Source organism: Danio aesculapii, chromosome 2 (genome assembly GCF_903798145.1).
Source record: "Danio aesculapii chromosome 2, fDanAes4.1, whole genome shotgun sequence".
Classification (NCBI taxonomy): Eukaryota; Metazoa; Chordata; class Actinopteri; order Cypriniformes; family Danionidae; genus Danio; species Danio aesculapii.
The window spans coordinates 3658514-3673508 of NC_079436.1; the positions used below are offsets into that span (position 1 = coordinate 3658514).

Sequence of the window (14995 nt, forward strand, 5' to 3'; positions counted from 1 at the left end):
AGGTATGAAGTGTTTTCTCCTCGCACACACATGAAGTCTCCTGAAGATGGCGGAGTGGATCTTCATGATTCCCAAAACATTCATTGTTGCGAAGAAGAAGGAAGCGCTGTTGTTGTCAGAGATGTTGCTGTGGAGACGTTAAATTTACAACTTTATAATTCAGGTAAGACAAGTCATGAATATTTTTCTTATTTCCTAATCATCGTGTTTTAGCGAACGCTTGCTAAATTTACATTATAAAATGCCTCGGTGTGGATAAGCAGATTAGTTACGTTTGCATAACGTTTCGCAGAATGAAAAATCAACCGTGCAAAATGTAATGCTGTATCGTGAGTTGTGTTTGCTTGTCTGTTTTGCATAAAGACCAGATTTTCCCGTTTGGGTGAGATGATTCTTTAAAGTCTGAGATAAAGTAGGTTTTACATTCACACATTCGTTCAGTGACAACTTGTGATGTGTTCCTAATATTGTTTACCATGGTACTTTGGATGTATGACTAGTTAAAACATTAGTACTGTTTAATTAACTGTGAAGTGAGTATTGTACTAAGTTATTTTGATAGCCATTGGCTGCTATTATGGTTTTACTGTTTAGAATTTGCATAGAATAGTTTCTGAAATTACATTATTAAGGAGAAAGTCCAAATGTGTGAATATAAAACCAACTTTACCTTAACTGAAGTCTTTGTTAAAGGGATAGTTCACTTCAAAATTTAATTTTACCCACTATTTACTCTCCCTCAAGTGGTTTCAAACCTATATGAGTTTCTTTCTTCTGCTGAACACTAAATAAGATATTTTGAAGAAAGCTGAAAACCTGTAACCTCAGACTTCTATAGTAGGTAAAACAAATACTGTGGAAGTCAATAGTTACAAGTTTCCAACATTCTTCAGAGTATTTTCTTTAGTGTTCAACAGAAGGAAGAAACCCATAAAGTTTAAAACAAATAAACGGCTGAGTAAACGATGAATAAATTATCTCAAAACAGAAAAAAATAAGTGTTTATGGTTTATGTTTAGAATAAGCATTTAACCGAGGTTAAAATGTCCTGTGTGTGGTAATGATTGTAGTATTAAATCTTAAACTTCTTATTTATATATATATATTTATATTTAGGTGAACTATCTGCTGGGGCTTTCAGTACAGCTATACATGTCACATTATCAAACTTACATTTGAAATAAAAAAACCTGAAAATAAGTACACTTTTAATGGGGTCACATGGCATGAAAACCGCTGGTTTAGTTAGTAAAAATACCTTTTTTCAGGAAAAACAAATGCTTTTTATTTTTACTAGGGGGTTCGTTTTTTTGCTTTAAGGCAAATTGAATAAAAGAGGTTAAAACCGCAAACCATAATTGTTCACTTAATCCAATATAAAAATGTACTTCAAATGAAAGACACAAAGCGATGAGTTGAAAAAGTGATGGGTTGCAGCTGGAAGGGCATCCGCTGTGTAAAACATATGCTGGATAAATTGGCAAATGGCAATTCATTCCGCTGTTTTCTGTGTACACAATTTACTTCACTTATTCTAATAAGTTAATCAGGTTTCAACTATATATTTTTTAAGTTACTTAATATTTTTGCAAGAAATTGCAAGAAAAGATTGATGCAAGAAAAGTTTGGTTGATTCAACAAAAAAATGTAAGTGTCCCACAAAATTAAAATAACATATTTTAAATGTTAGTTTCAGTCTGTTAGTTTTAGGATATCTATAAGCTAGTGTGCCCTAAAACAGTGGCAAAATTTGCGTTTAGAAAATATAAAACTGATAAAAACATCCAAAGTTTGCAGTTTGTCACTTCCACCTTAATCGATCAACACTTTTTTCAAGTCACCTCATACTTCAGTTTCTCATCAAATCATGACCAATCAAATGCTCTTTAGTGTCTGACATGCCCCGCCCCCTTCAAAACGCTTCTCACTTGCTTCTCATTTGATGCGCTTGAGCTCAACCGCTATCACTGTGGTAAAAACAAGGCTATTGGCTGTTTTTGTAAAAAGGGAGGAGCTACTCTGCCCCGCCCTCTTCATATTTTCAATTGAGATTGTCAAACATTTTAATAAGTTAATCAGATTTCAACTATATTTTTATAGTTATACAAAGTTTAACTTCATTTATTTGTTAGTTTTAGATTGACATAATTTAAGATAGCTAGAAAAGTTCATTTGACTTGTTTTCTTATCAAATCATGACCAATCAAATGCTCTTTAGTGTCTGACATGCCCCGCCCCCTTCAAAACACTTCTCATTTGCTTTTCATTTGATGTGCTTAAGCTCAACCGCTATCACTGTGGTAAAAGCAAGGCTATTGGCTATTTTTATAAAAGGGGAGGAGCTACTCTGTCCCGCCCTCTTCATTTTTTCAATTGAGATTGTCAAACATTTTTATAAATTAATCAGATTACACCTATATTTTTATAATTATACAAAGTTTAACTTCATTTATTTGTTAGTTTTAGATTGACGTAATTTAAGATAGCTAGAAAAGTTCATTTGACTTGTTTTGTCATCAAATCATGACCAATCAAATGCTCTTTAGTGTCTGACATGCCCCGCCCCCTTCAAAACACTTCTCATTTGATGCGCTTGAGCTCAACCGCTATCACTGTGGTAAAAACAAGGCTATTGGCTGTTTTTGTAAAAGGGGAGGAGCTACTCTGTCCCGCCCTCTTCATTTTTTCAATTCAGATTGTCAAACGTTTTAATAAGTTAATCAGATTTCAACTATATTTTTATAGTTATACAAAGTTTAACTTAATTTATCTGTTTTAGGTTGACGTAATTTAAGATAGCTAGAAAAGTTCATTTGATTCAACTAAAAAGGATATTTTTTTTTTACAATGTAGGGTGTTTATGCATTCTTTTCTATGTTCGGTGTTGCATCTCTGATGTGGTTATTTCTTGTTTTTTTGTGCACCTGAAGGCTTTATATGATGTCTCCATCGCTGACTGCCATTTAGAGCCACTTTTCCAGCTCAATCTTCATTCAATATGCTGCAAGCGGAGACTCTCCAGCTTCTGTGTCTCACGGCCTCCAGCGGCGTTCCACTGTTCTCCCGAGGATCCTCCAAGCAGCTTCCCTTTTCCGTCATCGGCTCCTTAAACGGCGTCCACATGTTCGGCGTGGGCCACGGAGCGCAGTTGTCCAGCTGTGAGACAGATCGGGGCAGTCGTGTGGTTTGGGGCGTCTTTCAGGACAGCCTGATGCTAATTGCGGTGAGCGGCAGCGGAGGCTCGTCTATTAGCGAACTGCAATTGCGCCGCCTGCTGGAGAACGTGTGGAACTGCATGGTCCTGGTTCTGGGACAGGACGAGCTGTCGAGCATACGTAACGTGGAGCGGTTAAAACGAGATTTGCGTTCTTGTTACCGCCTCATCGACATGCTATTGGAGCGTGTTAATGATGAGGAAGGATTTATGGGGGATCTGACGCAATGCTCAGACTGTTTGCTTCCGTCCCACTCCGGATCGCTTCTTCAGGAGGCTCTAGACTCCTTCGCCCAAGCGACGGAGAGCGAATTTGGATGTCTGCTTTTAAACGGACGTGTGGCTCGAGCTACAGAGAAATGGTGGTCTCGATTGGCTCCGCAAGAAGTTGTTGTGCTTTCAGTGTTGGTGCGTTCGCTTGCCGATGCATCATCTTGTGACTATCCGGTCTTCCTTCCTAAAGGCAGTCCCACTGTCGCTATTCGTTTGCTCAGTTTCCAGCTGCTTCCAGGTAAGCTTCTGTCGATGCTAAATATACTTGTTGCAATTATTTGTTGAAAGCTTTTGTCATGGTATGTGGTAGTGATGGGACGCATCATGAAAAACATTAACCATTTGGGTCAGGGCTAGGCATGGGACGATAACAGTTATCAAGGTTTACCGCGGTTTGGAAAAGTCAAGGTTTTAAAATCGCTAAACTTCTCTGTTATAACGTTACTGCAGTAAGTGTACTTTTTAAAATGTTTTTCGCAACTATTTAATTTAGTTTTTAAGGGCAACAGCGTGTTTAGCAGAAAAGCAGCATCCACATCACATGCATCTGTCCAGCCTATGTTTTATCTGAAAAACAAATCACTTACGCAGCAACATCCAAGCATGCTATAGACCTGAACAGTGCAGTAGCAACATACACTCACCAGTCACTTTATAAGGTACACCTGTTCAACTGCTCGTTAACGCAAATTTCTAATCAGCCAATCACATGGCAGCAACTCAATGCATTTAGGCATGTAGAGATAGATGGTCAAGACGATCTGCTGCAGTTCAAACTGAGCATCAGAATGGGGAAGAAAGGTGATAAAAATGACTTTGAACATGGCTTGATTGTTGGTGCCAGACGGGCTGGTCTGAGCATTTCAGAAACTGCTGATCTACTGGGATTTTCACGCACAACCATCTCTAGGGTTTACAGAGAATGGTCCGAAACGAAAAAAGGCAGTTCTGTGGGTGCAAATGCCTTATTGGTGTCAGATGTCAGAGGAGAATGGCCAGACTGGTTCAAGCTGATAGAAAGGCAACATTAACTCAAATAAGAGGTCTGCAGAAGAGCATCTCTGAACGCACAACACGTCTAACCTTGAGGCAGATGGGCTACAGCAGCAGAAGACCACACCGGGTGCCACTTTTGTCAGCTAAGAACAGGAAACTGAGGCTACAATTCACACAGGCTCACCAAAACTGGACAATAGAAGATTGGAGAAATGTTGCCTGGTCTGATGAGTCTCCATTTCTGCTGCAACATTTAGCTGGTCGGGTCAGAATTTGGCATCAACAACATGAAAGCATGGATCCATCCTGCTTTGTATCAATGGTGCAGTCGATAGGTCTGCAGCAACTGTGTGATGCTATCATGTCAATATGGACTAAAACCTTTGAGGAATATTTCAAGTAACTTGTTGAATCTGTGCCATGAAGGGTTAAGGCAGTTCTGAAGGCAAAAGTGGGTCCAACCCGGTACTAGTAAGGTGTACCTAATAAAGTGGCCGGTGAGTGTATATCCAAAGAAATGAAAGATTTCCAAAAATGCCTTTTTTAAGTTGTAAAGAAATCTGTGTTTTTGATACTAATGAAGATAGCGAAAGTCAGTGATTTATTTTAATTCCTTAGCCTAACTTAAAATCAAATGCTTCTTAAAAAAACGTGTTCAGCGAGGAAAAAATTGTTTAAAGACATTTAAAAAGAGCATATTTTAGAGCAGTAATCACAATACCTTGAAACTGTGATATTTTTATCCAAGGTTAAAAATTGAATAAACTAAGTTGTCCGTAGTCTTTCCCAGTACTGGGTTGCAGCTGGAAGGGCATCAGCTGCATAAAACATATGCTGGAATAGTTGGCGGTTCATTCCACTGTGGCAACCCCTGATGAATAAAGGGAGTAAGCCGAATGAAAATGAATGAATGAATAAAGTCAAGATATGCATTGTATCAAAGTAAATCATAATAATTCCTGGTCTCCACAGTAAATATTTTTTACTTTGTGTGAATTGTTTTTTCTTCATCATATAAATAGTTTTGATTAAGATTACATTTTAAAGTTTGAACCAAAGTTAAATTATACTTAGTTATATACTTATAATTATAAAAAACAAATAATTTTACCGCCAGAATCTTAGGGTGTACTCGCACTGAGCTATCTGAACTGTGCCCAGGTGCGTTTGACCCCCATTTTCCCGGTTTGTTAGATATATAAGTATAAATGCTCCGAATCGCGTCCAGTTGACCGGCCCCTGGCCTGGTTGGAAGAGGTGTGCCAGAGCGCGGTTTGCTTGGGCTTTGGCATGGTACGTTTGTAGTGTGAGTGCAAAGCGTGCCTGAGCGTAAAACTGACGACCTGACATCGCTTTTAATGAACTGTTTCATATGGATTTATTAATCATTCTTTTCAATTAACGCAAATTGTCATAGTTTTATTAAAGATACAAAACCGCCTTGCTGCACATCAGCTGCACCTCCAGCAAACCTCCTAATACCTCCAGCACGATGACTTTCATGAAAATTTATGAGCGTCAAAAGTTTGGGATCAGTTCAGCAAAAGATTTGACCATGTGTCACACACAAACGACTTAAAATAATACAAAACAATATAACTAAAGCAATCTTCATTGTCCTAACAGAACAGTTGCATCATCGATGACGTACAGTAAGCGTGCTCGGGATCTGAAGGTAAAATTGCAGTGTGAGTGCAGGGAGAGGAAATGGGGGACAGTCGTGCCCAGGCATGATCTAAGGCAACTATTCCTAGTGTGAGTACACCCTAATACCCTTACACCATGCCTAGTCAGGGTCGACCCAAGTCAGGGGGCCCTAAGCAGGATTTTATTTTAGGCCCCCTTGATGCAACCAATATGACACATTATTGTCAATTAGGCATGGGCCGGTGTAAGGGCGTACTCGCACTATGCTATCCGAACCGTGCCCAGGCCCGTTTCCCGGATCGTTTGAGAAGTGTGAGTGCTCTGAATCGGACTCAGGCACGGTTGGAAGAGGTGCTTTGGCTTTGGCGCGGTACACTTGTGTGTGAGTGCAAAACGTGCCAAAGCCCGAAACTGAAAGCGAGACGTGACTTTTAAGGGACTGTTTCATGTGCGTTTATTAATCGTTCTTACTGTTCAATAAACTCTGTTCTGTGAATTGTTCAATGAACTATCGTAGTTTATTGAAGACGCAAACCTCTCACTGCACGAAAGCTCCGCACCTTCTGCAAACCTTCTAATTCCTGCAGCACCAGGACTTTATGATTGTTTATGAGCGTCAAAAGTGGCTGATCTGTTCGGCAAAATATTTAACTGCGTGATACTGCATATTAAATGACTTAAACGACCATATAACTAAAGAAATCTCCATCGTGCTGAGCGAGAGCGCTTCTGACCAGCGCATCATCGATGATGTAAACGTGCCCTGGCCCGAATGTTATGTGAATGCGAGCCGTCGGGAGAGACGGGAGGGGGGACAAGCGTGCTTTGGCCCGGTTCAAGGCTAAGGTACATAGTGTAAGTACGCCCTAAGATTCTGACGGTATGATAACCTTGGATAAAAATATCATGGTATAGCGGTATTGTGCTCACTGCTCTAAAATACATTTGTTTTAAATGTCTGGGTAAAAAACTAAAACGTTTTCCCCCTTTTAAAACAATCTATTCTAATTTATGAAAGATTTATGATATGTTGGAGCAGTAAACAGGCTATATGATTCAGATGAATCATTGACTTCATTTATTTCAAAAACACAGATTTAAAACAGCATCTTTGGATATTTTTTCTGCTGGAGATACTGATGTCCTAAAAATTGAAGAAAAAAAAAATTGTTAGAGCAATTCCATGCAAATATCAACCTTGCCATAAACAAAATTAAGTTTTTGCCAAAAATGATCTAAGGCATGATCTAAGGCAACTATTCCTAGTGTGAGTACACCCTAATACCCTTACACCATGCCTAGTCAGGGTCGACCCAAGTCTTTAGGGGGCCCTAAGCAGGATTTTATTTTGAGCCCTCTTGATGCAACCAATACGACACATTATTGTCAATTAGGCATGGGCCGGTCTAAAGGCGTACTCACACTATGCTATCCGAACCATGCCCAGGCCCGTTTCCCAGATCGTTTGAGAAGTGTGAGTGCTCTGAATCGGGCTCAGGCACGCTTGGAAGAGGCGTGCTAGAGCCCGGTTCACTTGGGTACACTTGTGTGTGAGTGCAAACCGTGCCAAGGCCCGAAACTGAAAGCGAGACGTGACTTTACCCTTACACCATGCCTAGTCTATAGCAAAACCGTTTCTGCGTTTTTTGTGCAAGCAAGTATTTTTCAGTACTTTAAAAATACTCAAAAATGCCTTTGTTAATGTTTTTAAACTATTATATTTGATTTACCAAAATCACACAAGTGCCAGTTTCATGTCGCACCCATAACAGAGCTTTTCCTCTTAAATTAAAAAAAATGGCAAATAACATGAATCAATTGTTTTTGTTCTATAGAGAGCCAACTCCTTTTGATGAGCATTAGTTCTTTTGGGTTGGTCCAGTTTAATTCTACAAAGTATGCTGTATTGACCTTATTCTTCAATGCGGAAGTGCGCGCGTTTTTGCGATTGTTTTAAAACTTCTGATTCAGTTGCCTATGGGAGAAATGACTAGGAATAATAAACGGCAGAAAACGGTCAAACTACTTACTCTACAAACAAGTGTTTGCATGACAATACAGACAAAGTAGAATAATATAATAAGAAAATATCAGTTTGCAACACCAAGCAGCAAAACGAGCTGTTTTTAACGTTTAAAAATGAATGGATGTGAATGAGGCCGGAAGTTTCGAGCCAAAATGATTCAAATGACTGCGCCCACTCGTAGGCGGAGAATAAGATGAATACTGTAAACTCACATACTTTGGTCACATTTATAACGCATCTTGATTTTCCTCATTTAAAAATATAAAACATGTTTACAGATTGATATTTATCTGCTCTCATAACTAGTTGTTTTGGAAAATACAAATAGATGTTTCCATATAATGTTAACGTATACTTTCTGTGTGAATTTATGTTTTGAGATTTTACTGCAAATGTCACATCCACAACGCTGAAATTGCTCGTAAATAAAAAAAAATAATCTTACACACACCTTAAGAATGCTATTACAGAAAATTTTGACGGTTTTAAAACCTTGAATTTTTTCAAACCGTGGTATTTCTTGAAGACAGTTACCGTCCCGTGCCTGTTGTCAATCCTTGATTATTAACACAGTTCTTTCGGTTAAACAGAAATTGGGAAAAAATATACAGGAGGCTAATAATTCTGGCTTTAACTCTATATGTCTACTTCCAGGGGTTCACGTGTGCATCCTCTGCGGCCCCAAACCCTCTTTGCACAATGCAAGTGAGCTCGTCAGTCGTTTTTGGTCCACTTTGGTGGACAATCTACGCACTTGTTTGGAGCAGGCCAAGCGTTCCTGTCTTCCGCCATCTGTAAGCCTCCGCTGGGATGTCCAGGCTCTTCTACTGATCAACCGTGACTCCCGCCGTGCCCTTACCGCGTGTCCTCGGGTTCGGGGTGGTGCTCCCTCGGAGGATACACCACCTCTGATCTCAACAGCCAGACGTTTGGAGCTCCTTCGGCTCTTTTACGTGTTTGCTGTGACTCGATATTTTACCTCGCAGGAGTCAACAGCGTCGGATTTCTCTCAAGGATTCACTCACGTTCCTGTGCAGTGTTATCTTGTCACTGACGAGTGTAAGTGTTTTGTTCTTCAGAGTTCTCAACACCAGCTCTTCCTCCTCATGGATCTCTCTGTGCCCACGTTTGCCTTGAGGACGGTGGCCACACAGACTCTCTCAGCCATTACTGCTTCGACTGGCTTTTGAAGCATTGGTTTGGTCCTGTATGGGTTACTTGAAAAGTTATCAGAACTATAGGGTTGTCAAAAGTATTGTGTTTGATACCAATCGGTAATTACATTTTAAAAGCGTCCACAGATTCTTTGCTGCCAAGTGCAAACACAGATACACGGACACTGGAGCGTTTTAAAGCCATGTAAATCAGTCGATTCATTAGTGGATTGCTTGTATGTCAGCTCATAGACAGATCAGCTGATTGACACAGCTTTGAAATGCTCTAGTAATCATGTATCTGTTGTGTATTTTTTGAGTGTTGTGTTCACATGCTCCACTGAAATTTCTGTGATTCGCTGCAAAGGTCACCTATGTTCAACGCTCTTCACCAACTGGAAACACAGATACACGGACACTAGAGCATTTTAAAGCCATGTAAATCAATCAATTCATCAGTGGATCGCTTGTATGTCAGCTTATAAACAGATTAGCTGATTGACACCGCTTTAAATGCTCCAGTATCTGTGTATTTTTTGAGTGTTGTGTTCACATGCTCAACTGAAATGACTGTGATTGGCTGCAAAGGTCATCACTTCACCAGTGTTCAATACTGTTCACCAAGTGCAAACACAGATCCACGGACACTGGAGCATTTCAAAGCCATGTTAATCAGTCGATTCATTAGTAGATTGCTTGTATGTCAGCTCATAGACAGATCAGCTGATTGACACGGCTTTGAAACGCTCCATTATCCGTGTATCTGTGTATTTTTTGAGTATTGTGTTCACATGCTCAACAGAATTGGCTGTGATTTGCTACAAAGGTCATCTCTTCACCATTCTTCACCGCTGTTCACCAAGTGCAAACACAGGTACACAGACAATTGAGCATTTCAAAGCCATGTAAATCAGTCAATTCATCAATGGATCTCTTGTATGTCAGCTTATAAACAGATTTGGTGATTGACACTGCTTTAAAACACTCCAATATCTGTGTATCTGTGTATTTTTTGAGTGTTGTGTTCACATGCTCAACAGAAATGACTGATTGGCTGCAAATGTCATTGCTTCACCAATGTTCAACACTGTTCACCAACTGCAAACACAGATCCACGGACACTGGAGCATTTCAAAGCCATGTAAATCAGTCGATTCATCAGTGGATTGATTGTATGTCAGCTTATAAACAGATCAGCTGATTGACACGGCTTTGAAACACTCCAGTATCCGTGTGTTTTTTGAGTGTGGTGTTCACATGCTCAACAGAAATGACTGATTGGCTGCAAAGGTCATCGCTTCACCATACTTCACCGCTGTTCACCAAGTGCAAACACCGATACATGGACACTTGAGCATTTCAAAGCCATGTTAATCAGTCGATTCATCAGTAGATCGCTTGTATGTGATCTCATAGACAGATCAGCTGATTGACACGGCTTTGAAACGCTCCAGTATCCGTGTATTTTTTGAGTCTGGTGTTCACATGCTCAACTGAAATGACTGTGATTGGCTGCAAAGGTCATCGCTTCACCAATGTTCAACACCATTCACTAAGTGCAAACACAGATATACGGACACTTGAGCATTTCAAAGCCATGTTAATCAGTCGATTCATCAGTGGATTGCTTGTATGTGAGCTCATAGACAGATCAGCTGATTGACTCAACTTTAAAAGACTTCGATCTCCATGTATTTGCGTTTGCACTTGGTGAAGAGTGGTAAACCGATGACCCTTACAGTCATTCTTTTAAGCATGTGAACACAATGATCGATGAGCAGTGTAAAAGATTGCACTCTAATGTTAGCTGGAAATGGACATTTTTAAAATTTCAGTACAGATTGGTACCGAATTCAAATAATGACAACCATAATCAGAACCACTGGATTTGTGAATTAACCGATTGTGCATTAAAGTCAGCGTGAAACAGAAGTTGAAATTGTTCTTTTTTTAAGTCGTTGTCACTGGAGGAAAGGATAGTTCACCCTAAATTGAAAATTCTGTTAGCATTTACTCAACTTTTACTTGTTTTAAACCTCTATGAGATTCTTTCTTCAGTTGAACACAAAAGAGATTTTGAAGAAAGCTGTAAATCGCTAACCATTGACTTCCAGTTGGTTTTTTTCTACTATGGAAAGCAATGGTTACAGTTTTCAAGCATTTTTCAAAATATCTTCTTTTGTGTTCCACAGAAGAAAGGATCTCAAAGGTTTGAAACCACTTGAGGGAGAGTAAATAGTAAGTAAATTGTCATTTTTGGGTGAATTATCCCTTTAAGCTATTTGATTAAAGATTATTTTTATAATGAATGTTTAAGAAATAATTAAGTACACAGATTAATAAATTAGAATAATCAATGATAAAAAAACAACTTGATTTCATGGTGACAGAATATATGTCATTAGTGTCAGTTCGGTCACTCTCATGTCATTATGTGTGAATTTATTTTTGCAAAACAGATATTTTCAAGAAGGTTTCGTTCATTATACGCAGGCAGGTTCAGGGTGCGCAAATGATCAGACAGAACTTTTATTTTTGGGTGAACTGTTAAACATTTAAACTGAATAAACATTGGGGATTTTTGGCTTTGATCAACAGCTCAACTTGCCTTTACCAGAAAATTGTGTGAAAACTCGTTGCCTTAAAGCACAGCTGTCAAATCCAGTTCCTGGAGAGCCGCAGCTCTGCAAAGCTTTAACTCTAATTAAACACACCTGATCAAACTAATGGAGTCCTTTAGGCTTGTTTGAAACCTACAGGTAAGTGTGTTGAAGCAGGGTTGGAACTAAACCGTGCAGAGCTGCGGTCCTCCAGGAACTGGATTTGACACCTGTGCCTTAAACCATTTAAGTTTTTACGCAATGTGAAACTTAACAGCTGTAGTTGAATTAACATGCAAACTTAAGTTCTATTAGTTAATACTTTTAAGTTGATTCAAGTTGGACTGTTTAGATTTACCTTGTGCAAAAAATATAAGAAGTCAACAAGTTTCCACACTATTTTATACACTGTAAAAACTGCAGGTTTCCACACAATTCATTCATGTTGTCCCAATACAAATCGATTAAGTTAACAAATTTAAGTGGATTAAACATAAAACAGTTAAGTTGTCCCAAAACTATCTGAAGAATTGTGTTATTTCAGCTCATTTTAGATAAGTAGTTTGAACAAGCAGCAAAACCTCTCTCTTTTGAGTGTAGTAAAGTCAATTAGTTTGGGTTAAGAGTGAACTTGTTAGTATTAGGTATCATGAACTGCAGCTTAAACTGTGCACTCAAAAAAAAACTCTATTTAATTAAGGGCAGGATTGTCATCCAATAAATTTGTTTAGCACCAACTAATGTGCACAATTAATGCAATTGAGTTGGTCCAACATGATTTTATCAAATAAACGTTTAAATACATTTGTAGTTTTATTTAGCTTAAACTCAAAGGTCTGGTAATATCATAGGCCTCTATTATCTGTCATACATTTCAAAGTTTTATTGGAAGTTATCCTAACTGAACTAAAAGAGCCATTTTAAGGATATTTCAAGAGATACATACACTGGAAAAAAGCTTGCATCCATCCAATAAAAAAAAAAAAAATAGGGTAATGGTTCTCATCTAAATTCTGTCACTTCACATCTAAGAAAAATAATTTGCCTTTATATAGAATTTGCCTTGGATACATAAAACAGTATTTTCTATATCCATGAGAACAGTTTTATATAACCTAATACAAAGCATATTTGTCTTGTTGAAGATCAATTCATTTTAATTCTCTTTTTGTTCTAAACCAGAAGACATAGCTTTAATCAAAACAACAATTCCCATAAAATGTTCATTCCTCCAATAAAAAAATTAGGGTAATGATTTCACATCTAAATTTGATCACTTGAGCCAATGAAAAATTTGTCATTTGCCAAGTCCATAAAAGTACAAAGCATATTGAGTTACTGTTTAATACGCATGTGAGTAACCTTAAAATTTTACATTGGTCAAAACAATTATTTCGTAGTCCAGCTCTTAATCAAAAACGTGTTTAAATGTTTTAAACGTAAAATATATTACTTGAAAATAAAACAAACATTAAACTGAAATGAAAGATAAATTGTTAATTGGATGAAGTACTACTTGACTTTTTTTTCAGTGTTTACAGTTGATTGAGACCTCAGAACTCATTTTAGGACAGTATTGCTCACTAAGCAATGTAACAAACTGCATTTTAGCTATGTAAGCTGCCAACACCCAAAGCATGGCTGCTTCTGCAAGGTGGTAATCTCAAAACTCAAAGCATTACATGAAAATCTTCTAAATCTTCAAACTAAAGTGAAGATTAAGCTCTAACAAGTCTTTCTATTAACTTCAAACACCTAAGATTACTCTTATTGTCAACGTTTCCCTCTATTAAGTCAATCCCACGCACTACAACTACAAATCCCCTAACCAGGTAGTTGGACCAACACAATTCCTTCACGTTGTCCCAACACAAAACGCTTAAGTTGACTTAGGTTTACAAATTTAAGTGGACTGAACATAAAACAAAGATATTGGTCAAATAAATGACAAGAATTGTGTTATTTCAACTCATTTTAAACAGGTAGTTTGATCATTTTTGGAGTGTAAATCATTTATTAACATTGTTTAATAATCTACTGAGAGTTCTAGTGAATACTTGAATGTTGGTTTCAAATTTGTGGATGTATTTTAAACTTTGAGCAAGTTTAAAGTATAAATGAATGATCATTTGCTATAATGGACAAACACTGCCAAGGAAAAATTGCAGTTTATTAGAAATCAGATTAACAACTGCAAGGTTGTTCCTTATTAACTCATTTAACAAACTGAACCTCATTGTGTTAGCAATTATTCAGTGTTTCCATTGCTTAAGTAAAGCTTGAATAACTAGATTTAATTTTAAGTGAATCAAAATTGAAGCACTTAAAAATGACTGTACAGCATATGAATTGCATTTACAATGCGAAAGCACGGACTACCTTTGGCTGTTACTGAACATGAATGTATACGTGTCTACTTAAACGGATAGTTCACTCAAAAGTGAAAAATCACTCACTATTTACTCTCCCTCAAGTGTTTCCAAACTCTTATAGGTTTCTTTATTGTGCTGAACACAAAAGAAGATATTTTGAAGAAAGCTAAAAACCTCCACTGACTACCATGAAAAACAAATAATACGGAAGTCAATGGTTACTGGTTTACAGCTTCCTTAACCATATCTTCTTTTGTGTTCAACATGTTTGGATCTAATGAAGGTCGAGTTAAAGATGACAGAATTTTCTGTATTGGGGGAATATCTCTTTAATTCCACTGATCAAATTAGTTTAATGGCATTCCTGAATTTGTGTTTTGAAATGCGCTTATGGACTTTTGTCTTATGTTGAACAAGTAAATAAAATTATTCTTCATTCTAGCAAGAAATCAGCTGTTTCTTTTTTAATCAAACAATGTTGTTGACCTACATCTGCCCTGACAGCAGTGTAAAAACAGTAATTATACTGAGTATTATTCATATTATTTAATAAACTACCTATTAAATAGTATTTTATTAATGTCTACCCAGCCCATACACCTTACAGTAATGTAAAAACAGTAATTATACTGAGTATTATTCATATTATTTAATAAACTACCTATTAAATAGTATTTTATTAATGTCTACCCAGCTCATACACCTTACAGTAA

The 14995-nt window shown here is 37.7% G+C and overlaps 1 protein-coding gene across 1 annotated transcript; it reads left to right on the forward strand.

Annotated features, from left to right (window-relative positions):
• Positions 1 to 93: 93 nt before the first annotated feature.
• fuz (fuzzy planar cell polarity protein) lies at positions 94 to 11568 on the forward strand. The gene is made up of 3 exons (XM_056465640.1): positions 94 to 163; positions 2931 to 3725; positions 8811 to 11568. The coding sequence occupies exons 2-3, from the start codon at positions 2999 to 3001 to the stop codon at positions 9344 to 9346; spliced, it is 1263 nt and encodes a 420-aa protein (XP_056321615.1). The 5' UTR covers positions 94 to 163; positions 2931 to 2998; the 3' UTR covers positions 9347 to 11568.
• Positions 11569 to 14995: the final 3427 nt, after the last annotated feature.